Source organism: Ranitomeya variabilis, chromosome 3 (assembly GCF_051348905.1).
Source record: "Ranitomeya variabilis isolate aRanVar5 chromosome 3, aRanVar5.hap1, whole genome shotgun sequence".
In the NCBI taxonomy this organism is placed as follows: Eukaryota; Metazoa; Chordata; class Amphibia; order Anura; family Dendrobatidae; genus Ranitomeya; species Ranitomeya variabilis.
In genome coordinates, this window is record NC_135234.1 from 569,815,993 (window position 1) to 569,842,295 (window position 26,303).

Consider the following 26,303-nt stretch of genomic DNA (forward strand, 5'->3'; position numbering starts at 1 on the left):
CTAGGAGATGTTGCTATTTTTTACTTTTCGTTAGATGGACAAATGACGGTATGCCACATACTGAACTGACATTTGATCACATATCTTGCATTTTACCAGTAACACTCTGGACAGTTTGATAGATCTTGTGTTTGCTTTCTTTTTCAGGATCAGTCAGCAAATGCAGAGGATTTGATGAAAGATTTCAATGTACGTTGTACCCAAGAGATGACCATGCGAGAGCATGAGGTCCCAGTACTCCGGGGTGGGCCAGGATTCTACAAGGTAGTGAAAACTGGGCCATCCGGTCATAACATCAGAAGTTGCCCAAACCTAAGAGGTATCCCAATTGGAATGTTAGTACTGGGAAACAAAGTCAAGGCTGTCGGCGAGGTATGGACTTATATAAAACTGCTTTTGTCTTGCCAATGCTGAAGTAATTTACCCTTTCATTTCTTCTTTCCATGTTTTGTTTTCATATTGTGCGAATTTTGCAAATTTGATAGAGTATTCACTAACCCCAATTCTGGAAAATAGAGTTAATCTGGACAGCTGCAAACTAATATAATGGTATGGGTGCAGGTTAAACATTAACTTGCTGATTGACTTTCCTTTGATTTGTTGCTTTTGTAATGTGATTTTCAGCGTTCATGCATTTCGCCCCAGGATGTAGTGTGTCATGCGATTTCTCAATCCACCTCTGAAATATGTGGATGCTGTGGTTTAAATTGGGACATGCAAAGCTTGCCTTGTTTGCTGGATTGTTCTTCTGCTGGCTGTTATGCTTCTGCCTTAAATACTGATGTTCACAAAAAAGTCTGTATATTTCTACGCTAGGCAGACCATGCCAGCACCTTAGCATGCAGTCATTAATTTTCATCATATTAGGCGCTGCAATTGCATGAACTCCATGAATCTTGTGGTTTCTGTCTCTGTACCAGGTTGTCAGTGCAGAAGGTACATGGGTACAGCTGGACAAGAACAGCATGGTAGAATTCTGTGAGAATGATGAAGGGGAGGCTTGGTCCTTGGCTAGAGATGCTGGTGGCAATCAATACCTCCGTCATGAGGATGGCAAGTTTACAACCTTTCTTTGATATATACTTGATTATAACTTTTGTTATATTTGAATTTCTGAAAGGTGTTATTTGCAAATCAAGATAAATGACCAATGACCTTAAAAGTAAAAAAAAAACTTGTATGTAAAGATATATTTTTTGCCCTGCTCACTGTCCTGTGTTGTCATCACTTGTGTCCAGCCTTCAAGCTTTGTGTTCAATGCAGTACATTCTTGTTATTGAAAGGGTTTGTATCCTCCTCATTCTTCAGGAGCGCACCGCTCCCCAGCCTCCCTGCATCCTGTTAATATCTTTTTAATGAGAATCTGACACCAGCTCTTTTGCCACCTAGTCTGAGAGCAGAATAATGTAGGGACAGTCGATAATGTATCACTAGAGGACCAGTAAACCCTTCTTAAGGTAGTCAAGCATATTTATGAGCTCTGTATAACCCCGCCCCCAATACTGATTGGCAGCTTTCTGCTTGTGTGCACACAAACCTGTCAGTCAGTGGTGTGGGCGGGGTTGTACAGCTCCGCATTCAGAGAACCGCTAGATCGACAGCAGGTAAATCTGATTTTTATCACTATCCACAAGCAGCTCCGTAAGTGACACATCGCTGGATTAACCCCTTTCTGCCAGCTGACGGAATAGTACGTCAGCTGGCAGATCCCCTGCCTTGAGGTGGGCTCCGGCAGTGAGCCCACCTCAAAGTTGCGACATGTCAGCTGTCAGCGATCCGCCTGCGCCCATTAACTGCTCGCACCGCTGACCCCCGTCACATGATCGGGGGTCATCGGTGCATTGCCATAACAACCAGAGGTCTCCTTGAGACCTCTATGGTTGTTGATGGCCGATTGCTTTGAGCGCCACCCTGTGGTCGGCGTTCAAAGCAACCCTGCATTTCTGCTACATAGAGGTGATCTGTGCTTCACGTCTATGTAGCAGAGGCGATCGTGTAGTGCATGCTCCTAGCCTCCTATGGAGGCTATTGAAGCATGCCAAAATTAAAAAAAAAAAAGTGTTTAAAAAAAAAAAAATATGTAAAAGTTCAAATCACCCCCCTTTCGCCCCAATCAAAATAAAACAATAAAAAAAAAATCAAACCTACACATATTTGGTATCGCCGCGTTCAGAATTGCCCGATCTATCAATAAAAACAAAGGAGTAACCTGATCGCTAAATGGCGTAGCGAGAAAAAAAAATCAAAATGCCAAAATTACGTTTTTTTGGTCGCCGCAACATTGCATTAAAATGCAATAACGGGTGATCAAAAGAATGTATCTGCACCAACATGGTATCATTAAAAACGCCAGATCGGCACGCAAAAAATAAGCCTCACCCGACCCCAGATCACAAAAATTGGAGACGCTACGGGTATCGGAAAATGGCGCAATTTTTTTTTTTTTTTTTTTTTTTTTTTTAAATCAAACTTTGGAATTTTTTTTTTTACCACTTAGATAAAAGAGAATCTAGACATGTTTGGTGTCTATGAACTTGTAATGACCTGGAGAATCATAATGGCAGGTCAGTTTTAGCATTTAGTGAAGCTAGAAAAAAAGCCAAACAAAAAACAAGTGTGAGATTGCACTTTTTTTGCAATTTCATCGCACTTGGAATTTTTTTCCCATTTTCTGTTACACGGCATGGTAAAACCAATGGTATCGTTCAAAAGTACATCTCGTCCCGCAAAAAATAAGCCCTCACATGGCCATATTGATGGAAAGATAAAAAAGTTATGGCTCTGGGAAGGAGGGGAGCGAAAAAGGAAAAAACGGAAAAAGCTCCGGGGGTGAAGGGGTTAAGGGTCTGTGCCCCTGTATGTGCTCTCAGATGAGGTAGCAAAAAACCTGGTGTTTGATCCCATTTAATGCTTTGTTGATTTTAAAAGTAACTTACAGCTTTTTTTAATTATATTGGCACAAATATTGGAATCCCCCAAGCTTTATATCTTGCCATAGTGCATATCTTGCCTTATACTAAAATACTTTAAATCATATTACGTTTCTAAATAGGGCAATTATTTAAACAAAAATCTACTTGCGTTGTCCCTAAGAAACACACTAGCCCTCCAGTACATTCAGTCTGTGGACCTGATTTTGTTTTTGTTTTATTTTTAGTAGATTTTTTTCTTGTCTTGTATTTGCTGACACTTTTTACCTTAAATTTTAAAATGGCACATGTGGCTTGTGCAGTTTTCTTATATTATATATAATTTTGCCTGAACCATTTTGCGACTTTAAAGCAAAAAGCTGCATGTTTTGCAAAAAGGAAGGGAAGGGGGGGGCTGGAGTAAGTCTGAGTAAGGCATCCATGAGTCAATCCCTGTGGTGCCCGACATTCAGAAAGTCTTTCTATAACTCAGTACCGAGGTAGAGCCCATGTGGCTCTCACTTGGAGAGAAATCTCTTTGTAACCCCCATGGGCATACAACAGGCAGCATGGGGACTGACTAAGACGATGGCCACTTCTTATTCAGACACTTTCATTTCTCTTGGGGCCAAAAGAAAAAGCGAACATTAAACTGCTGAGTATTCACATAGCCCCCAATCCTGCCATTCAAGTCAGCAAGAAAGAGGCTTCTTGGTTAAAATTAGATTATCACATCAACTCCTGGTAGAGCCCTGAGGGGCATTTCTTCCGGATTTGTGTGTGCGTTTATTGTATTTCATGTGTATGTTTGTTTTTGTTTTTTTTTACCTCTGTACTGAGCCTAGAGAGAGATGCAAATGGCCTGGAGCTTGTGTCCATCGATGTAAACGCCTCTTGTTTCTCACTTTACCGTGCTGATTTAGCAGTGACTGAGTAATGTCTGGTTCTCCTTCTATAGAGCAAGCTTTGGATCAGGGGTCTCAGACGCCACCTCCAAGCCCATTTTCTATTCAGATATTTCGCCATACAGCAAGTGGAAACATCGTGCCAGGATTTGATTATGGTCTTGGCAATAACGGTATGTTTCCGTCTAATTTGCTTTTGTTTCCAGTGCCAAGAGTGAATGTGATTAAATCTGGGTTCACATTCCTAATGCAAGAACAGACTCCTAATCATGTCCACAGGGTCTTATTAAGCGACCTGGCCAAAAGGTGTGCCACAAAATAAGCTGAGTAGTGTAGTAGACAAAGCTATGAAACACAACAGCATCCAGTAAAGGCAGGCAATGTTTTCTTGCATACATCCGAGGCATTTGTCAAGAGCTTTTCCTGGCATGTATGTCCATAAACATGATCTAGGGGTAAGTTATACAGAATATCAACCACACTTACTACACGGATTTATACATAGTTTTACATAAACCATTTAATGGTATGTTCACTCTAAGCTTTTCTGATATGTTCATTTCTGCATAAAAAAAGAGTACTATGGCAAGAAAACCACATTGAAGTGACATAATTTTGGTGTTTGTTTTATGACGTTTTTTTTTTTAACCGTTTTTTGGTTATGAAGTCATTTTGATCTGTGGGGAAAAAACAGTAAAAATGCTGAAAGAAATGACAATTCCTGAACATTTGCTCATATCCTAAAACTTATTTTTTTTTCTAAGCATGGGGAAAAAAATGCATCGTAAGCACTGGGTGTGAACAAGTCCCTACTGTTCTGCAGGGCTTAAAGCCCCCGTCTCACTAAGCGAGATCGCTAGCGAGATGGCTGCTGAGTCACAAGTTTTGTGACGCAACAGCGACCTCAGTAGCGATCTCGCTATGTTTGACACGTAGCAGCGACCAGGCCCCTGCTGTGAGATCGCTGGTCGTGTCGGAATGGCCTGGACCGTTTTTTGATCGTTGAGGTCCCGCTGGGTAGCACACATCGCTGTGTTTGACACCTTACCAACGACCTCGTTGACGACTCAGACACTGAATCGTCATAATAGCTCCCATGTGACATCGTTGTACAGGTCGCTACAGGTCGCTGGTGAGATGTCAAACAGTGAGATCGCAGCAGCGATCGTTGGGAAGATCTCACTGTTTGACATCTCACCAGCGACCACATAGCGACGCAGCAACGATCCCTGACAGGTCGTATCGTTGTCGGGATCGCTTTAGCGTCGCTAAGTGAGACGGGGCCTTAAAGGGAACCTATCACCCCGTTTTTTTCGGTATGAGATAAAAATACTGTTAAATAGGGCCTGAGCTGTGCATTACAATAGTGTAGTTTGTGGACCCCGATTCCCCACCTATGCTGCCGAAATACGTTACCAAAGTAGTCATTTTCGCCTGTCAATCAGGCTGGTCAGGTCGGATGGGCGTGGCTTCTTCCCCCAGATATTGCGTAGTTTTCCGTTGGTGGCGTAGTGGTGTGCGCATGTCCAAGGTCCCCAATCCTGCATGGGGGGGTGAAAATAGCAGCGATGTCCGTTATTCCATTGGTGGTCGGTGGGCGCGGCCATCTTCCTTTGGCCGCGCGTGCGCAGAAGCGGCGCTCTGCTGGCCGCGGCTTCAGGAAAATGGCCGCCGCGATCTCCATCTGCGCACGCGCGGCATCCCGCGGCCATTTTCCTGAAGCCGCGGCCAGCAGAGCGCCGCTTCTGCGCACGCGCGGCCAAAGGAAGATGGCCGCGCCCACCGACCACCAATGGAATAACGGACATCGCTGCTATTTTCACCCCCCCGTGCAGGATTGGGGACGTTGGACATGCGCACACCACTACGCCACCAACGGAAAACTACGCAATATCTGGGGGAAGAAGCCACGCCCATCCGACCTGACCAGCCTGATTGACAGGCGAAAATGACTACTTTGGTAACGTATTTCGGCAGCATAGGTGGGGAATCGGGGTCCACAAACTACACTATTGTAATGCACAGCTCAGGCCATATTTAACAGTATTTTTATCTCATACCGAAAAAAACGGGGTGATAGGTTCCCTTTAAGCCTTTATCCTACCCCGATAACCATTTGTAGCTAACTTAAAGATCATATATTACCATGTTATACACACATTCAATCAGAACGGGAAAAGGGGTGTATTGTCTGAGAACCCCCTATTCTCCTTCCTCTTAGTAAATCTGTGTTCACATTAGACTATGGTTGTTAAATGGCTCAGCTTGGCTTGATACATCTTTGGACCCCCATTCATGTGTCTGACTCGGGAGTCTCCTTCATAATTATGATAATGCCGATCGTTTTTGTGTCTGGTGACATCAGTTTCTCTGTGATGAGTAAGGCTACTTTCACACTAGCGTCGTGCGCTGCACGTCGCTATGCGACGTTGCGGCGCACCGATGCTAGCTGTGGAAGCGCCACACAACGGGGGCAGCGGATGCTGTTTTTCAACGCATCTGCTGCCCCATTGTGAGGTGTGGGGAGGCGGGGGCGGAGTTCTGGCCGCTCATGCGCGGTCGGAAATGCTGCAGACGACGCACCAAAAAACGTTACATGTAATGTTTTTTGGTGGCGACGGTCCGACACAACCGTCGCACAACGGTTGCGACATGTGGCAATGCACTGCGTCGTTAATAAAAGTCTATGGAGAAAAAACGCATCCTGCAAGCACTTTTGCAGGATGCGTTTTTTCTCCAAAACGACGCATAGCGACGTGCAGTGCACGACGCTAGTGTGAAAGTAGCCTCAGGAAGTGTTGCAAGCAGTGTGTTTTCGTCAAATTATTATTATCAATTCTTGCTTAACACCATGTATATATGAATATACAGCTCTGGCCAAAATTAAGAGACCACTACATCAGAACCCTGTCATGGGCAGCCCAATCTCCAGACCTGAACCCCATTGAAAACCTCTGGAATGTAATCAAGAGGATGATGGACAGTCACAAGCCATGAAACAAAGAACTGCTTAAATTGTTGCGTCAGGAGCAGTGTGAAAGACTGGTGGAAAGCATGCCAAGACACATGAAAGCTGTGATTAACAAATCATGGTTATTCCACAAAATATTTATCTCTGAACTCTTCCCGAGTTAAAACATTAGTATTGTTGTTTCTAAATGATTATGAACTTGTTTTCTTTGCATTATTTGAGGTCTGAAAGCAGTGGGGTTTGTTTTGTTTTTTTAATTTTTACCATTTTTCTTTGTCAGAAAAAAATACAAAAATTATTGCTTGGAACTTCGTAGACATGTTGTCAGAAGTTTATAGAATAAAAGAAAAATTTAGATTTTACTCAAAAATCATACAAACTGAACATTTTGCGGTGGTCTCTTAATTTTTGCCAGAGCTGTATATTGTAACAAGTGACCTTAGACATAAGCATTAGTGACAACATTAAGTATTTTCATTTGGGCCTGCAAATTGTTTTGCATCTAATTTAAAGTGTTTTCTTTGTACGACTTAGGCTAGTTTCACACTAGCGTCGGGAACAACCTGTCGCTGTGCGTCGGGCCGACGTTCCCGACGCTAGGGTGGTCTCCGCCGCACAACGGGGGCAGCGGATGCATTTTTCCCACGCATCCGCTGCCCCATTGTGAGGTGCGGGGAAGTGCGGGGAGGTGGGGGCGGAGTTCCGGCCGCGCATGCACGGTCGGAAAAAGTGGACCGTCGGGAGCAAAAAACGTTTTTTTCTCCCGACGGTCCGCTACCACACGCCCAAGCGTCGCAAAACGGACGCGACGTTTGGCAATGCGTCGCAAATGCGTCGCTAATGTTAGTCTATGACGAAAAAACGTATCCAGCAAGAACTTTTGCTGGATGCGTATTTTCGGCAAAACGACGCATTTGCGACGTATTGCAGTTAACGCTAGTGTGAAACTAGCCTTAAAGGGAACCTGTCAGCAGGATTGAGTAACCTATAGACCGTGTCGGGTCGGTGCCGTTACACTGATTAAAATGATTCCTGGGCTGGTGAAATTTGTCTTGTGGTTGTCGTTTAATCTTTATTTGTAGTTTTCAGTTAATGATATGCTCGTGCTCCAGGGCGGGGCTGTGGGGGCTTCATGTGGTGCCCTGATTAGGTATTCACCAGTATAGCTCCTGATTGGTCACTGATCCCTCACTGACCTGCCCCCTAGTTTACATAATGAATATTATATAGGAAAAAAACACCTTATGCATGTAGGCGCTGCCTGTACTGCAGCTTGATCGCATCTATAATGTGTATTTAATTATTTTATTTGATGTTATGCATAGATTTATTTAAAAAATCAGTCTGAAAATTGCACCAGCCCCTCCTGAACAGTAGTAGGTATCGGATTGCCGATAGTTGCTGTGCAGGCAGTGTTATCTTAGTGGAGACCTTTTTTTCTTTTTTTTTCCCCAGCAAGATGGTGCCTCCTGCGCAGTAGCATCTATCAGCAATCCGATGGATGCTACTGCGCAGGCGCGGGTGGCGTCATCTTGGAAGAGCCTTTTTTTCTTTTTCTCCAGCAAGATGGTGGCGCCTGCACAGTAGCGGCTGTTAGATCGATGATAGCTGCTACTGCGCCATTTTCAGACTTTAAAAAAAATTTTTTTTATGGATTTATGTATACCATCAAATTCACATAGATGCGATCATGCTGCAGCGCAGGTGCCTATTATGTAAAATAGAGGGCAGATCACTAAAGGATCAGTGACCGGTCATAAGCCCATACCACATAAAGCCCCCCCCACAGGCCACCCCAGAGCACGAGAATATCATTAACTGAAAACTACAAATACTGATTAAAGAACAACCACCAGACGGATTTTATCAGCCAAGATATAATTTTATTCAGTATAACGGCGCCGACCTGACACTGCCTGTAGGTTACTGTTCACAATCCTGCTGACAGGTTCCCTTTAAGGGTATCATCTTCAAAAGGTTAAGATCTACCTGTATTTGAGTATATTGTCTTCTCACGTTTTCCCCCATTGAAGACGCGTGTGGGAGAGCCGGGAGTAATGGTGCTTTGGCTGATATCTGTCGCATGTGAATGGCCAGATTTTAGGCAGAACATCGCTTTCTATCATCCATTGTCCCATTATCACATGGACAATGCATTCTACAAGAAATCTACTTTAATTTTTTGGTTCTTCAAAATTCGTTCACCAATTTCTAATTGAAGCTTTTTAAAATGCATTTTTAATAGCTTAGCAGAATTTTCATCAATTTAGACTTGTGCTGATTTAATGGTGAAGAAAAAAATTCTGAAGTTTTGAAAGGTTCTCACTGACTTATAAGTCTATATAATGAGCCGACACGTCCTCCTGGCTTGTAGAGTAATAATAATAATCATTATTTATAAAGCGGCAACATATTTTGCAGCGCTTTACAGTTTAACAGTAAATACACAACAGTCATAATTAACAACATTAACAATAATACAATAATAAAAGCAAAATAAGACAACCCTGCTCGTGAGAGCTTACAATCTACAATGGGAGGAGGGGAGAGACTTAAAGTACAGGAGCTTATTTACAATTACGGTCCAGCCATTTTGAGGGAGTGGTTGATAGATAAAAGACCCATGAGGTAGTCATCAGCCAGTTTTTGTTGGTGCTATTGGGTGCGGTGGAGTTTGATGGAGGGTTATTCTCAAATCGTGAATGGGCTGTACACAAACTCACAAACACGTCAATTAGGGATCGTGATGGGCTGCCTGAAACAGATGTGGGTTTTTTTTGGAAGTGCCTAAAACTATTTAAATTGTGGCTAACCCTAATTTCTTGGGGTAGAACATTCCAAAAGATTGGCACATCCTGGGAGAAGTCTTGGAGCCATGAGTGGGAGGTACGGATTGGTGCAAATGTTAGTCGAAAGTCGTTTGCAGAGTGTAACGAGTGGGTAGGCCAATAAACAGAAATGAGGGAGATGTAGGGGGGCCACAATGGGGAGAGCTTTGTGAGTGAAAACAAGCAGTTTGAATTGGATCCTGTAATGAATGGGCAGCCAGTGCTATGACTGGCAAAGAGCGGACGAGTCCAAGTACCGATTAGCCAGATAGACAACCCTGGCTGCTGCATTAAGGATGGACTGGAGAGGGGAAAGTCGAGTGAGTGGGAGGCCGATTAATAGAGCATTAAAGTAGTCCAGGCGGGAGTGGGTCAGTGCAACAGTGAGGGTCTTTGTTGTTGCAGAGAACACGTTTTATCTCCTTTACGTTTACATCAACAGGGGTCAGCAATGAATGATGTCTCTACAGAGGGTAATTTCCTAAAGGGCGATCTGATAACCATGTATAAGTATATAAGGGGACAATACAAATCTATGTCATAGAATCTGTTTATACCAAGGAAGGTGACGGTCTCTGCGTCTGGAGGCAAGAAGGTTTTTCCACCCACAAAGAAGCGGATTCTTTACTGCTAGGGCAGTGAGAATCTGGAATTCCTTGCCTAAGGAGTTGGTGATGGCGAACTCAGTCGAGGGGTTCGAAAGGCCTGGATGTCTTCCTGGAGCGTAACAATATTGTATCTTACAGTTAATAGGTTCTTTAGAAGGACGTAGATCTGGGGATTTATTCTGATGGAATATAGGCTGAACTGGATGGACAAATGTCTTTTTTTGGCCTTGCTAACTATGTAACTATGTTAATGCACAGATCATTTTATTGTTACACTATGTTGTTGTTAATTGGGAACACCAATAATGGGTGATGTTTGCAGCATTGTAGGAAAATGCTGTTCATAGAGAAGTGCCATGCCTAGCACACACATACAGTTGTGCTCAAAAGTTTACATACAATGGCAGAATTTGTGCTTTCTTGGCCTTTTTTCAGAGAATATGAATAACACCAAAACTTTTTCTCCACTCATGGTTAGTGGTTGGGTGAAGCCATTTATTGTCAAACTACTGTGGTTTCTCTTTTTAAATCATAATGACAACCCAAAACATCCAAATGACCCTGATCAAAAGTTTACTTACCCAAGTGATTTTGGTCTGATAACATGCACAGAAGTTGACACAAATGGGTTTGAATGGCTACTAAAGGTAACATCCTCACCTGTGACCTGTTTGCTTGTAAACAGTGTGTGTGCATAAAAGCTGAGTGAGTTTCTGGGATCCAGACAGACTCTTGAATCTTTCATCCAGCCACTGACGTTTCTGGATTGTGAGTCATGGGGAAAGAAAAAGAATTGTCAACTGATCTATGGGAAAAGGTAGTTGAACTGTATAAAACAGGAAAGGGATACAAAAAGAAATCCAAGGAATTGATAATGCCAGTCAGCAGCGTACAAACTGTGATTAACAAATGAAAAATCAGGTGCTCCATAAAAAACAAAACCACAGTCAGGTAGACCAACAAAAATTTTGTCCACAACTGCCAAGAAATTTGTTCGGGTTTCAAAGAAAAACGCACAAATAACATCGGCTGAAATACTGGACTCTCTGAAAACTGGCGGTGTGGCTGTTTCAAGATGCACAATAAGGAGGCACTTGAAGAAAAATGGGCTGCATGGTCGAGTCACCCGAAGAAAGCCATTACTGCGCAAATGCCATAAGGTATGTTGCCTACAATACGCAAAGAAGCACAGAGACAAACCTTAAAACTTCTGGTAATTTGAAGTGATGCGACCAAATTTGAACTTTTTGGCCACAACCATAAACATTACATTTGGAGAGAGGTCAACAAAGCCTATGATGAAAGGAACACCGTTCCTACTTTAAAGCAGGAAGGTGGATCGCTTATGTTTTGGGGATGTGTGAGCTACAAAGGCACAGGAAACTTAGTCAATGTTGAAGGAAAGATGAATGTATCACGTTATCAGCAAATACTGGTGGCGGATTTGCACTGATCAGCCCAGAAGCTGCACATGGGATGTACTTGGATGTTCTAACATGACAATGATCCAAAACACAAAACCAAGTCAACCTGTCATGGGCTACAGCAAAACAAAGTGAAGGTCCTGGAGTGGCCATCTCAGTCTCCTGACCTCAATATCCTTGAGCCATTCTGGGGAGATTTCAAGCTCGCAGTTCATACTAGACAGCTCAGGAATTTACAGGAACCGGAAGCTTTTTACCAAGAAGAGTGGTTAGCTTTACCATCTGAGAAAATAAGAACCTCATCCACAAAAGACTTCAAGCTGTCATTGATGTTAGAGGGGGCAATACACGGTATTAAGAAATGTGGTATGTGAACTTTTGACCTGGGTCATTTGGATGTTTTGGGTTGTTATAGTAGTTTGACAATAAATGGCTTTACTCAGCCTCTAACCATGAGTGGAGAAAAAGTTTTGGTGTTATCATTCATATTCTCTGAAAAAAGGCCAAGAAAGCAAAAATTCTGCGCAGTGTTTGTAAACTTTTGAACACAACTGTAATTTGGCAGTGCTGATGCTAAGCAAATGCCTGTTGAAGAAAGGAAACCCTAATTGGGTGATTTCACTGATAGACCATCTATCTTACCCTCGCATACCCCCAAAAAGGGGTTGTTCATTTAGATTTTTAATTATAAAAAAGGTGATGCCTTAAAGCAATTTTCCTACATAGTACATTGTTTTTCAAAAGATCTTGGAATAAAAATAAGTGTTAAAAATAAATAAAATGTTCCTGTGCTGAGAAATCTTAAAAATGTACCCCTTCTGTGCACTGTGTAATGGCTGTGTCTGACCGTGCAGGAACATGGTCAGAAATACCACAGCTACTGGGCAGGGAGGATGCAAAAGAGTATACAGACCGGACTGCTTGGGATCGTAGTTCCTGCTTTCTGTGAGGTAAAACATTTTTTTTCTAAGCTGGCACATTCATAAGATTCTCAGCACAGGATATTTTTTTAACACCTTCAATAACTGACCTTATTTTTTCAAGATCTATTGATTTAAATGTACTTTTGTTCTTGGGACAACCCCTTTTACTTTAAAGGGAATTTATTGACAACATTTTGCCCCCAAACTATTTATATGTACGTGTAGCTCTTTCAAATAGAAGTTGAGCAATACCTTCATCTACACAGTCTGAAGAGCCATCTGTGGATCTGAAGCCTCTGTCAGCTCTAAAAACATGAAGTCCAAGAAGGCCTCCAAAAAGTCAGTGACAAAGTTGTTGAGAAGTACAAGTCAGGGTTGGGTTATTTAAAAGAAAAAAAAAAAAAAAAAAAAAAAAAAATATATATATATATATATATATATATATATATATATGTATGTATGTATGTATGTATGTATGTATGTGTATATATATATATATATATATATATATATATATATATATATATATATATATATATATATATATATATATATACACACTCACCGGCCACTTTATTAGGTACACCATGCTAGTAACGGGTTGGACCCCCTTTTGCCTTCAGAACTGCCTCAATTCTTCGTGGCATAGATTCAACAAGGTGCTGGAAGCATTCCTCAGAGATTTTGGTCCATATTGACATGATGGCATCACACAGTTGCCGCAGATTTGTCGGCTGCACATCCCAAAGATGCTCCACACAAGGCAGGATGGATCCATGCTTTCATGTTGTTTACGCCAAATTCTGACCCTACCATCCGAATGTCGCAGCAGAAATCGAGACTCATCAGACCAAGCATTGTTTTTCCAATCTTCTACTGTCCAATTTCGATGAGCTTGTACAAATTGTAGCCTCAGTTTCCTGTTCTTAGCTGAAAGGAGTGGTACCCGGTGTGGTCTTCTGCTGCTGTAGCCCATCTGCCTCAAAGTTCGACGCACTGTGCGTTCAGAGATGCTCTTAGGCCTACCTTGGTTGTAACGGGTGGCGATTTGAGTCACTGTTGCCTTTATATCAGCTTGAACCAGTCTGCCCATTCTCCTCTGACCTCTGGCATCAACAAGGCATTTCCGCCCACAGAACTGCCGCTCACTGGATTTTTTTTCTTTTTCGGACCATTCTCTGTAAACCCTAGAGATGGTTGTGCGTGAAAATCCCAGTAGATCAGCAGTTTCTGAAATACTCAGACCAGCCCTTCTGGCACCAACAACCATGCCACGTTCAAAGGCACTCAAATCACCTTTCTTCCCCATACTGATGCTCGGTTTGAACTGCAGGAGATTGTCTTGACCATGTCTACATGCCTAAATGCACTGAGTTGCCGCCATGTGATTGGCTGATTAGAAATTAAGTGTTAACAAGAAGTTGGACAGGTGTACCTAATAAAGTGGCCAGTGAGTGTGTATATATATATATATATATATATATATATATATATATATATATATATATATATATATCCTAATCTCTGATCCCCCGCAGCAACAGGAAATCCATTATCATTAAATGGAAAGAACATGGTACCACAACAAACCTGCCAAGAGAGAGCCGCCCACCAAAGCTCTCAGCCCATGCAAGGAGGGCATTAATCAGGGAGGCATTAATCAGAGAGGCAGCACAGAGACCAAAGGTAACCCTGAAGGAGCTGCAGAGTTCCCAAGCAGAGACTGGAGTATCTGACCGTATGAAAATAATAAGCCATACAACCCATAGAGGTGGCCTTTATGGAAGGGTGTGCAGAAAAACAAAAAACCTTTACTTACACACAAAAATTGCAAGGATCATTTTGAGTTTGCCAAAAGACATATGCGAGACTCCCCAAATGTATGGAGGAAGGTGCTGTGTGCTGATGAGATTTCAATTAACTTTTTTTTTGCCACCGAGGCAAAAGCTTTGTCTGGTGCCAACCAACACCGCTCATCACCCCAAGAACCCCATCCCCACAGTGAAACATGGTGGCACTATCATGCTGTTGGGATGTTTTTATGCAGATGGACAGGGAAAATTGTCTAAGTCAAGGGGAAGATGAATGGTGTGAAATACAGGAATATTATTGAGCATAACCTGTTTCAGTCTCAGTGATTTGAGACTGGGACGTAGGTTCACTTTCCAACAAGACAATGACCCAAAGCATAATTCTATAGCAACACTCGAGTGGTTTAAGGGGAAACGTGTAAATGCTTTGGAGTGACCTAGTCAAAGCCCAGACACTAATCCAATTGAATCTGTGGTCAGACTTGAAGATTGCTGTTCACCAGAAGAAACCATCTATCTTGAAGGAGCTGGAGCAGTTTTGCTGTGAAGAATGGGCAAAAGTCCCAGTGGCAAGATGTGGAAAGCTCATAGAGACTTATCCAAAGCAACCTGCAGCTGTAATTGCCACAAAAGGAGCCTCTACAAAGTACTGACTTTAAGAGGTGATTAGTTATGCACACTGAAGTTTTCAGTTATTTTGTTCTAGTTCGGTTTTCTTTTTATTATGAAGAAGAAAAAACCAAAACAAACGTCCACCGTTATAGGCATGTTCTTTACATGAACTGATGCAGACTCTCCAAAAAACTGTGACATTTCAGGTTCTAGGAAAACACCAAAAATGCCAGGTAGGTAGGGGGGGTAGTACTTTTGCAAGCAACTGTACATGCTGGCCACGGTTTGGGCAGCATGTATCAGCTGACAAGTTCCCTTTAACTAAATGCTTAAAGAATTAACATAAGCATTTGTATGTAAAAACTAATTACTGTTCATATACCATTTGGAGCGACTTTTAACTGCTTCATTGTTTTAAAGACCTCACGCAGTCATGGCTGTATATTAGAAGTCCGTATGAAGGCTCCACAGATGCTTGGCCATCTTTTTTTAATGTTTTACCTTCTATTTAGCTTCAAAAACAGCTAGTGACTTCTTCATTGTAGAATCTAGCTTACAAAAAAAAGAGCCAATAAAAATGACTCTAAAAATGATGGCAAAATTATAAATATTACTCATTTGTTGTAGTTTGAAATGTATTTGTCTTGAATAGTTAGGACTGTTGATTGTAATAAACTTTTATGTGAAAATTATAAATTTTTAAAAGGGCAATGTCGTTTCAACAATTTTTATGAATTAATAGTTCAAAAACAAATAGAAGCTTTAATAGTGAAAAATGTTTCTGGTCACACAAGCCACTTATTGAACCAGCTTCCTGAACAGATCATTCAGTCTATTTATTGGTAAAATCTTATCTTGACATGTGTTCTCAACTCCCTAAGGAATCATGGATGGTGCAAGTCAATGCAAAGAGGATGGGATGATGGGAGGGAGAGACCGAGAAATGGCACTGGGAGGGGGTATTGACAATATTTAGCCACATACTCTTTCGTGTAGGTTTCTGTGTTGCAGTTTTCCCTATGGGGGACATGATGTTTGGTAAAAAGAAAATTAAGGAACCATTTAATTCATATCATCTATGGAAACTAATATTTGAAGGCTTTATATTGTTTATATTATAATTTGTATTTATTATTATACATTTTTGACATGGATAAAACATTAGTTTTACTTTTGTAATGGTAATCTTGCTTTAAAAAAAAAAATGCACCAAGTTTTGAACCACAATCTCATTCATCGGACACCTTGATGTATAGCTTTTCCCCCCTACCTTCTCTTAGTTTGGAATCTTTATTTTTCACCTAGACATTTCCCTTAAGATATACTGGATGGTTAGATCTGTGTGTCCAGTATACTGTTGTCTTCAATGTCACACATATATAAGTACAACTTAATTCCGTTACAGATTTCCCACATCTGCAGCACACGAGGGATTTTTTTTGCCTTGTGCTGATACACTGATTTTTGAGAAGTTTGTGATTCTATCTTCTTCGGTATGGCTGTGTGCTCTTCTCTCTTTACAATCACACATTGCCTAAGCAATCTCTTGCCCCCTATATGCAAACCTCTTTGTGTATTTTTCACCCAATCTACATCCTGTGTGATCTGCCCTCCCTGATCATTTGGATGCTTTCCTCCCTCTTCACATTCTCATCTGCTGTGTAAAACCTTTTTGCTGCTATTTCTAACAGTGAGAGAGCGGAGTTGTAGAGCACAGTGACCAAACAGCTAGGATCAGTGAGATCTGCTCTGTCATAAAGTGGATGGCCAGATAGGTCACACAGTTGCATGGACTCTGTACCAGCAAAGGAATAGGAAACGATTATTCACAAGGATGAAAAAGGGAATCTGTCATTGAGATCAACTCCCCCAAACCACAGTCATGCATCTCTATAAAATGTATATCCATCAACACCTTTCTGTCTTCTATATGTTGCTGCATTCCAATTCGCATTTCCATTCATATGCAATTAAGGTGTTACTAGCTCTGCCAGGTTGTTCCCCTGCCCAGCATTGGCCTATTAGCTTGATTGGCAGCTCCCTGTCTTTGTGATGCTGGAAGAAAAAACAACCTGGGAGGCAGTGGCTCCTTATGTTCTCTCTTTCCCAGAGCACTTACTTAAGACATAATTTACCGTATATATGAATGAAGCTTCTCATTAGTCGGAGCTTCAGCAATAGTTAAACAATATAAAGGTGTCAGTAGCTTTTACGGTAATTTCATAGACCTACATGACCATATATATATTTTTACTGACAGATTACTTTTTTTAAGAAGCCAATAAAGTAATGCAAAGGTGTCTATAACCGCTAAAATCTTGCTGCTCATAGAGATCACATAGTGTAGGAAAGCTGTGCATGGGAACGTAGATTAAGGCGTCATTCAGACGTCTGTTTTTCACTTACTTGTTCTGTCTGTGAACTTCATATATAGAATGTGAACACATTCTGATCTGTGGGACTGTAAACATGTCCTTGGTTGTTTTTGGACCAACTATCCGTGCAAAAATCAGACATGTCCGTTTTTTTACTGACATCACGGATGAAAAGTACCAACACAAGTCTGTCTGAAAATCACTGCCATCACATCAATGGCACCAGTGTGCAGTCTGTGTTCTGTCCGTGATCAGCATTGTAGCGTGCAGGAGAAGCTTTCTAATCGTATTTATCCATATGTGAAAATGTCACACTGACCAAACACTAATGAAAATCGGATCCAAAACACAGATGACGCTCGTACCATTTTTTGTTTTTGCATATGTGAACAGACGTCTGAAGCCTAAGAAGACAAATATATAAAATGTTAGTTTTTTTGTTTTTTTTATATACACTGGCTTTAACTTGTAGCAGATGTGTATAGTTATTAAAAAAAAAAAAATGAAACTGTTGTCTTGGGCAGGGGCATCGGGGACTCCGGCCCCCAGTGCAGTGCTTGTGTATAGTACAGGTAAATGACTAGCATTGGGCCCTACTTTACCTCCCAACTTAAAGTTAGTCTTAGGATTTGAGTCTTTTGAACACAATTCCACGGAAATCCTTGAACAATAATCTGCTGGTTGTGGTCAGTGAAGTAGTTTCCTTAAGAATTATATTGTATCTATTTTATTGCATGTTGTGATACCTTTGCATGCCATGCTGTGATATATATATTATTTTTTTTTATTTATTATTAATACCTGACATTAATTTAGTTTTGAACATTTTTTTTTTCTTTTACTCTCTTGATACGTCAGTTCAGAAGTCCTGAACTTTAATATATTTCTGTTTAATTCATTCAATAACGGGTTGTAGTTTTGACTGTTTTGCCCATTGCAGGTGATCAGCTGAGTGCCTTACTGAATTCCATTCAGTCACGGCCTAATTTGCCAGCTCCTTCCATCTTTGATCAAGCTGCAAAACCTCCCTCTTCCCTAGTCCACAGCCCATTTGTGTTCGGACAATCCCCCTCCTTCCAGCAGCCTCAGCCTTCGCTTCAGAGTAAGTCTGTCCGTCTTACATGCTCATCCAACCATTCTTTCTGAGGCAATGTCATCTGTTCTTCAGAGACCTCCATTTCTCTGCATGCATGGCTGTCTACTGAAGCAAAACCTGTCTTGTACAATTGTCATAAGCCTGTTTCTATAGTCTTGGTTTTTGTTTTGACATTAAATGCTATCTGCATTTAATTGGTAACGTCAAAGAATAGAGACGTCAGCTGCCAGTTCAAGATTTATTAGCAGTGTTCAATTATTCTTGATCGTACCTTAAGTTGGTCAAATATACCTAGTTGGCTATGGTTTAGGAGAAATCTAGTCTAAAACAGAGTCAAGCTGGCTCCTCAATATGATCCTGGGATTCTTCGTAGCCTGAAGGACGTCATCTAGGCTGTTGTTACCAGAGTTCCCCTAGATTTCATGTATCACGACGTGTGTGTATTGAATGACTTTATGCAACACCATGCATGCTGCATATATACATATACATTTGCTTTTGTATATGGATCTCCATTGTTTTTTCACCATGTTTCAATAAAGAATTTCTGTACCGGTGTAAAGAAGTAAACTCCATAAATTCCTGTATTCAATGGCTTGAGGTATTGGTTCTAAGAATGCAGCACTTAGATGTTTTCTAGTGGAGCACACTGTTTAACTTACCATCATTAATGGTAAAGAAAAACATGTTTTTTTTCCTAAATATATATTTTTTTATAAACAAAATTTGTCTAGTTTACCACCAGAAGCAAGGATAATGCATTGCAGCAATGTAGTGTATGCTGAGCAGAGTGATGCATATGGTTTCATGCTAGTTTTGTTACTTTGCAGATAAACCTCTTAAAGGGGTTGTCCACTACTAGGACAACCTCTTCTTAAACTAAATATTCTGCCCCAATTAAATAATAAAGCTTATACTCCCCTCCCGTGCCGGCGCCATTCCCACGGTGTCGGCACTCGTGATCCCGGTGCTATGATGCGGTGGAATGACACATGATGCCTGCACCCAATCAGCTCTGTCTCCGCCTTCAGACAAGCTGAACGTAAGGAGGCAGTCCGGGTCAGCTGCAGCCCAGACTTCCTCTTCATGTTCAGTTTGTCCGAGGACAGTGATGCCAGTGCTGATTGGGCGCCGTCCTCACGTGTCACAACACCGCATCACAGCCCCAGAGAGAGCAACTGCCCACAACGCTGGATGGTGCCAGCATGGGAGGTGAGTGTAGGCTTTATTATTTTATCATTTAAGAAGGTGTTGTCCAAGCAGTAGACAACCCCGTTAAGTCTCTTATGCCACACCCCATTTCATCTTCGTTTTTGGAAAGAAGATGCAGCATCTGACCCCTATTCCATCCTGCAGATAGGGCCATGTTCACAGTGCAGTGCTCATTGAGCATACATCAGCAGTCTGTAGCTGAGAGACTTGTAGAACTCTGTATGTATTTGGTATACACTAGTAGCCTTTCCAATTGGATATGTGGAACATGCACTAGGAACAAAGAGTGTCTGATCTCTGATCCAAGCTCTGGTTAGTGTGGTGTAAAATGCATTAAAAGGAATCTGATGTCAGTGCTACTCCATCTGGGAGCAGCATGATGTAAGGGTTCAGACACTGATTCCAGCGGTGTATCACTTACTGGCTGCTTGCTGCAATTTTGATAAAATCAATGTTACATCTGATGTTGTTTTACAAGATCTCCTGATGCTGTGCTCTATAGAACACCGCCCACACCACTGATTGGCAGCTTTCTGCCTCTGCACAGTGAACACAGAAAGCTGCCAATCTGTGATGGAGGTTATACAGCGCTTATGAATATGGAGGACTACATGACAGCAGGTTTACTAGTCCTCTAGTAATAATCTACACATCTCTGGAATCAAGGTCTGTCTTCATATTATATACCTCTCAGATTAGGTTGCAAAAATCTGGTGACAGATTCCCTTTAAAAAATCCGTAGATAATGTTAATATTGGGTAAAAGTCCATCTCAGAGTGGATACTGCATCCCAGAGTCTGAGCACTGTTCAATAATCTCTCTGGAGCGCAGGGCCCATGCTTATAATGAGTACAGCCTTATTGAATGTATCGTCATGGTTGTATGGGGGGACAGGTGACAAGGCACCAGTCTAACAATGAGGCAATCGTTTATCTAGATTTTATTAGCAAAAAAGCATTCCATATAGAACTACCAACACACTGTCTTACGGCATTACTTTTATTGCATGATTCAAAACCATTTTCTACTTAAAGGTATCCTGATATTACATGTGTCCTGTATAGTACGTGTACTGTAGACTCTCTGCATAAGACCTAGTCCTGCTAAACCTCTTCTGTAACCTCCTAACAGTGGAACAACCTTGCAGTCTGCACTTGTGCATTGCTCCCACCACTTTCCTGCATGTTCTTCTCATGCCTTTTTGTATTGATGACTACTCTGCCTGTGCTATAGATGCATGTGATCACCGTCATGTATTCTGTGCAGCAAAGCACAGCAACATTACCCTGTAAGCTGGGAGGACAGGCAGCAAAGTCAGGGGAAAAGCTGAATAAAACCTTGTACTGCCTGTCAGAAGACATTCTATATACAGAAGGAACATGAGTTGAATGTGAAGTTCTTCCAGCCAGTTCTTGCCATGTTAGGAATAACCCTTTATTTGTCCTGCAATAGGTGTTGACTTGCTTAATGGCTATTAACCCTTTTAAAGGGACTGTGCCTTCAGAAAATGATCTATTGATTTAATTAGATTTTTGGGTTAAATTATATATATTTTAAACTTCAGCAATGGTTATTTTTTGTTTTTAATTAAGCACATTATGCAATTATCACAAATCTTGCCTTTGTCACACTGCTGGGACAATTTTCACACTGACTGCTGGGGCAATTCTAGATGATTCAATATTCCTCCCTTGTTTCAGAAAATACACATGTAAATGAACAGCATTAGACTGACTGAGACCCTATCTTTTGTATTAAGCATCTTATGTACGAATTTCATCGTGAAGGGAAGGGAGCTGATGAACTGCAGAGGATTTTGTGTTGTCAGCCAAGTTCAGTATTGAGATGTTACCCATCATTGTAATCCTGCTTCTGCTAAGGAGGAGCCTGCTGAAAACTCTTCCTGAAAGGCCTGGAAGTGTGAATCTAAAATATACCCAGTAAACTAAGTGAAAATTTCAAGATTGCTAATTATGATTTTAATACAGATTGTTATTAGTGATGAGCGAGTGTGCTCGTTGCTCGGGTGATCTCCGAGTATTTGTTAGTGCTCGGAGATTTAGTTTTCGGCGCCTCAGCTGCATGATTTACGGCTGCTAGCCTGCCTGAGTACATGTGGGAATTCCCTAACAAATAGGCATTCCTCACATGTATTCAGCCTGTCTTGCAGCTGTAAATCATGCAGCTGCGGCAAGGAAAACTAAATCTCCAAGCAGTAACAAATACTCGGAGACCACCCGAGCGTGCTTGGGGAAACCCGTGCAACGAGTACACTCGCTCATCACTAATTGTTATATGAAAATAACCCATCATCAACAATTGTTGACAAATGCCATGTAAAATAAGTTTGGTTGCATAAATTCACAGGCACATTTGCAACTTTGGTGCAACTCTTAAATGAAGCTTGACTGTGGCATGGAGGACGGGAGAGATGGAGACCTAAAACGTCTTTATTTTAGTTTTTTTCCCCCTTGTAAAGTTAACACAGCAGAAAACGCCCATATTTTTCATCGAAAGAAGCATTTATGACGATAGTTAATGCAAACACACTGGTGACTGAAACTTGTATTTTGGAGAAAAAAACTTTTTTTTTGCAGGTCCTGTTTACATTAATAGGACAGTCACAAATTTCTGCAACAAGTCATGTAAATATGCGGTCATTTTGCTTGTCTTGGAGTGGGAGGGCGTGCGCCAGGGATTTGTCCAGTATGTTTCTTGGTAATCTAACAGATTGGCTTGTGATGTGTTGCTCTGATCTCAGATGAAAATCAAAAATCAATTCTGTTTGTAGATGGTGACAAATCTCAGGATCACATGTAAGTGTAGCAGTAAGCTGAAGAACAGAAATGAATCAGATGACCGTTCCAGAAATGTGTGGGGCTATTCTAAAACATCCGTTTTAATGTTAGATTAATCAAATTGCTATTTTGTGATTTCCTCTATAAAAGCTTTTCCACATATATCAGGAAAATCTTTTCAGTAATGAGCAGCTGAAGTTGATGGTAATGTTTATCCCTGAGGAGTTTGTGCTGCTCTACTGAAGAAACCATGACTCAAATAAGAGCATATGAGCATAACCTTTCTTTACAGTGTTGCATGGCCTTGCATCAAGAAGCTAAACCTAGAAACGTATTTTCCTGTATTGTCATTTCTTACATGCTTTGTATAACGTCTTGTGTTTGCTTCTATCTTTGCTGCTTCTGTGCATCTGTTCTCAACTGTAGACCTCACACCATCCAGTGTTGCTTCTCGTGAACCTAATAACAAAAGTAAAGCTGCTTCGTCATCTGCTTTCTCACCTCTTTCTGTCAAATCAAAGGGTGGGTATGCATGCTTCTCACCCCACTTTTTTACCTTCATTTTACATTCCTGATCTACCAACTGCTTTTTAGCATTTTCCCCCCTTTATCCAATGCCTTGGGGCTATAGAATCCCAAAAGTGTTTACATACAGGACTATGACTTTAAAAACACAAATGTTAGCATATTTATTTTTAAAAATGTTATTGCAGGTTTCATATGTGATTACATTGTATCTGTTGATTTCAGTTCACCTTAAGTCTACAGTCCAGACAATCAGATTAGGTGACTTTTTAGATGTGGCACAAATAATTCAGTGGAACTCACATGGAAGGCCATAGAACAGGGGCCTACATGCCATAGTTTACAGGTTCTAAAATACTGTCTTAAATAGGAAATTTTGTTTTCACAGCTATCAACGTACAGGTTTGTGACCAGGATCTTTTTATTTTTTAATATGAAGTATTGCCTAAAACTATAACTGCATGGTGAAAAGTTCAGTTACTTCTTTAATTGGCCCAATCAAAGGAATACTTTTGTACGTATAAAACAAAGAATCTAAACATTTAGTGAGATATGCCCATAATATCCTAGGGTTCAAACAAATGTTTGCAGGCAAAAGTAATTAAAGCCTTTTGGAATTACTTAGTTTCCTTTCACTCATGACAGCACAAGTGAGAGTGGATCCTGCCCATTCAGATGGACAGGAAGCCTAGCGCAAATAGACAACACCCACTTCCTCCTACAGTGGTTGCCTGTCCTTGGACAGAGGAGCCTGTAGAGCAGTGTTCCCCAACTCCGGTCCTCAAGAGCCACCAACAGGTCATGTTTTCAGGATTTCCTTAGTATTGCATAGGTGATAATTGCATCACCTGCACAGGCAATAATTCCATCTTCTGTGCAATACTAAGGAAATCCTGAAAACATGACCTGTTGGTGGCTCTTGAGGACCGGAGTTGGGGAACATTGCTGTAGAGTATGCAGTCTGATAGCTGTGAAGATGGAACATCTTAGTAGACTGAGCGCCAAGTCAAGGACTGCAGTGAAAATGTCAGTCTGGTTGGCCTCTGGGACAGAACTCCATGTGTACTAAAGAATCTGATAAAACCTACATCTACACGAAGGAAGTGCAGACACTATTTTGTTGTGGATCACTTTCTGTTGGTTGTGGGAGATTTTGGCCCTGATTCATCAAAGAGATTATCCCAGAATTATGGCTGAAAATTCTTTGAAAAGTCGCAATTTTTTTGTGCAGTTCTGAGTTGCGCAAACATTTAGTGACTTTTGTCCTTTTCTTGTCCGTTTCATTCAGCTGTGCCAAAGTGGGCTGTGGCACAATGGGGCTTGCTGACGCCCTCTTGTCAAACTCATAAGCTGTGGTGTGCCTTATACCACTTTTCAGTCACACCTGACTTAACCCCTTCATGACTGAGCTGTTTTTCATTTTTGCATTTGTTCTTCCCAGAGCCATAACTTTTTTTATTTTTTCGTCAAAGTTGTACTTTTCAATGACACCATTGATTTTACCATATCATGTACTCGAAAACAGGAAAAAAAATTCCAAGTGCGGTGAAATTGCAACAAAAGTGTAATGTCACAACTGTTTTTTTGGATACTTTTGTTATACCATGTTCACCAAATGCTAAAACTGAGCTGCCATTATGATTCTTCTGGTCATTACAAGTTCAGACACCAACCATGTCTAGGCTCTATTTTATTTAAATGGTGAAAAAAAAAAAAAAATCCAAAGTTTGTTGAAAAAAAAATGCATAATTTTCTGAGACCCGTAGCGTCTCCATTTTTCGTGATCTCGGGTAATTCTGGCTTATTGAATTGTTTTTTCGTTACGCCATTTTAGCTATCAGGCTAATTCTTTTTATACCTTGATAGATCAGGCGATTCTGAACACGGCGATACCAAATGCGTGTTTGGTTTTTTATTGTTTTATTTTGAATGGGGCGAAAGGGGGGTGATTTGAACTTTTATATATATTTTTTTATTTTTTTAATATTTTTTTACTTTTGGCATACTTCAATAGTCTCCATGGGAGACTAGAATCTGCAATAACCTGATCGGCTCTGCTACATATAGGTGATGATCAGATCGCCTGTGTGTAACAGACTTGCTATGAGCGCTGACCACTGGGCGGCGCTCATAAAAATCCAGCATTGAGAACCATAGAGGTCTGCAGGAGACCTCTGGTTGTTGTACCAACCCATCGGTGACCCGCGATCACGTGATGGGGGTCACCAATGGGTGGATTTTCGGCACGATTGCCGGAAATGCATGTTAAATATCGGTCAGAGTTTGACAGCGGCATTTAACGGGTTAATAGCTGCTGGTAAATCAAAACAGCTGACATGTGCTGGAAAAGATGTGGGCTCACCGCCAGAGCCAACATCAAAGGCAGAGACAGGACATGCATAGTACTAGTATGGTGCATATCGTGAAGGGGTTAATGAAATAAGCACCTCTCACTATAGCATGCCTGCTCATCAAGACCAGTGTGAACAATGCTGGTGTTGATGAACTGTGCCCTTTGTGTTTACCTAGCTTTAGTATATACAGGTGCTTCTCACAAAATTAGAATATCATCTAAAAGTTAATTTATTTCAGTTCTTCAATACAAAAAGTGAAACTCATATATAGTCATTGCAAACAGCGTGATCTGAGGTTGGAGGAGTGTTTAAACTAGGGAATGGGGGGGAGGGTATTCATTTTATAGGTGGGGAAGATAGTGCAGATAGAGACCTGGGCACAAATAAGGAAGTTGGGGGTGGCGGAGGCATGGGGGGTGGGGTTAGAACAGTTAGTAATTTAAGAAAGAATAGAGGTACAGAGAGGAACATCAAGTGCATGTATACTAATGCCAGAAGCCTCGCCAACCAAATGGACGAATTAGAACTAATGTTGTTGGAACATAATTATGACATGGTGGGGATATCGGAAACATGGCTGGATGAGAGCCATGACTGGGCTGTTAACTTGCAGGGCTATAGCCTTTTCAGAAATGACCGTACAGATAAGCGAGGGGGTGGGTGTGTCTGTTTGTAAAATCGACCTTAAAACCCATCCTGCGTGATAATATAGGTGAATCTAATGAAAATGTAGAGTCCCTGTGGGTGGAGATAAGGGGAGGGGGAAAAAATAATAAATTACTGATAGGGGTTTGTGTTAAATCTCCAAAAATAATGGAAGCAATGGAGAATATCCTTGTAAAGCAAATAGATGAAGCTGCGACTCAAGGAGAAGTCATTATTATGGGGGACTTCAACTACCCTGAAATAGATTGGGGAACAGAAACCTGCAGTTCCAGTAAAGGTAATCGGA

At 41.3% G+C, this 26,303-nt stretch overlaps 1 protein-coding gene across 16 annotated transcripts in view; it reads left to right on the forward strand.

Annotated features, from left to right (window-relative positions):
* Positions 1-26,303, forward strand: part of MYCBP2 (MYC binding protein 2) — a 339,194-nt gene that overhangs the window by 256,454 nt on the left and 56,437 nt on the right. For 11 of the 16 annotated variants that reach the window (XR_013223966.1, XM_077297204.1, XM_077297206.1 and 8 more), the window contains 4 exons: positions 148-372; positions 921-1,053; positions 3,868-3,987; positions 18,307-18,468. Coding sequence is in view for 15 of the 16 variants with exons in the window: in XM_077297204.1 (XP_077153319.1) it covers positions 148-372; positions 921-1,053; positions 3,868-3,987; positions 18,307-18,468 (640 nt within the window). In the remaining variant the exon portion in view is untranslated. The remainder of the gene's footprint in view (positions 1-147; positions 373-920; positions 1,054-3,867; positions 3,988-18,306; positions 18,469-26,303) is intronic. The other 5 variants (XM_077297212.1, XM_077297215.1, XM_077297219.1 and 2 more) reach the window with 3 other exon arrangements.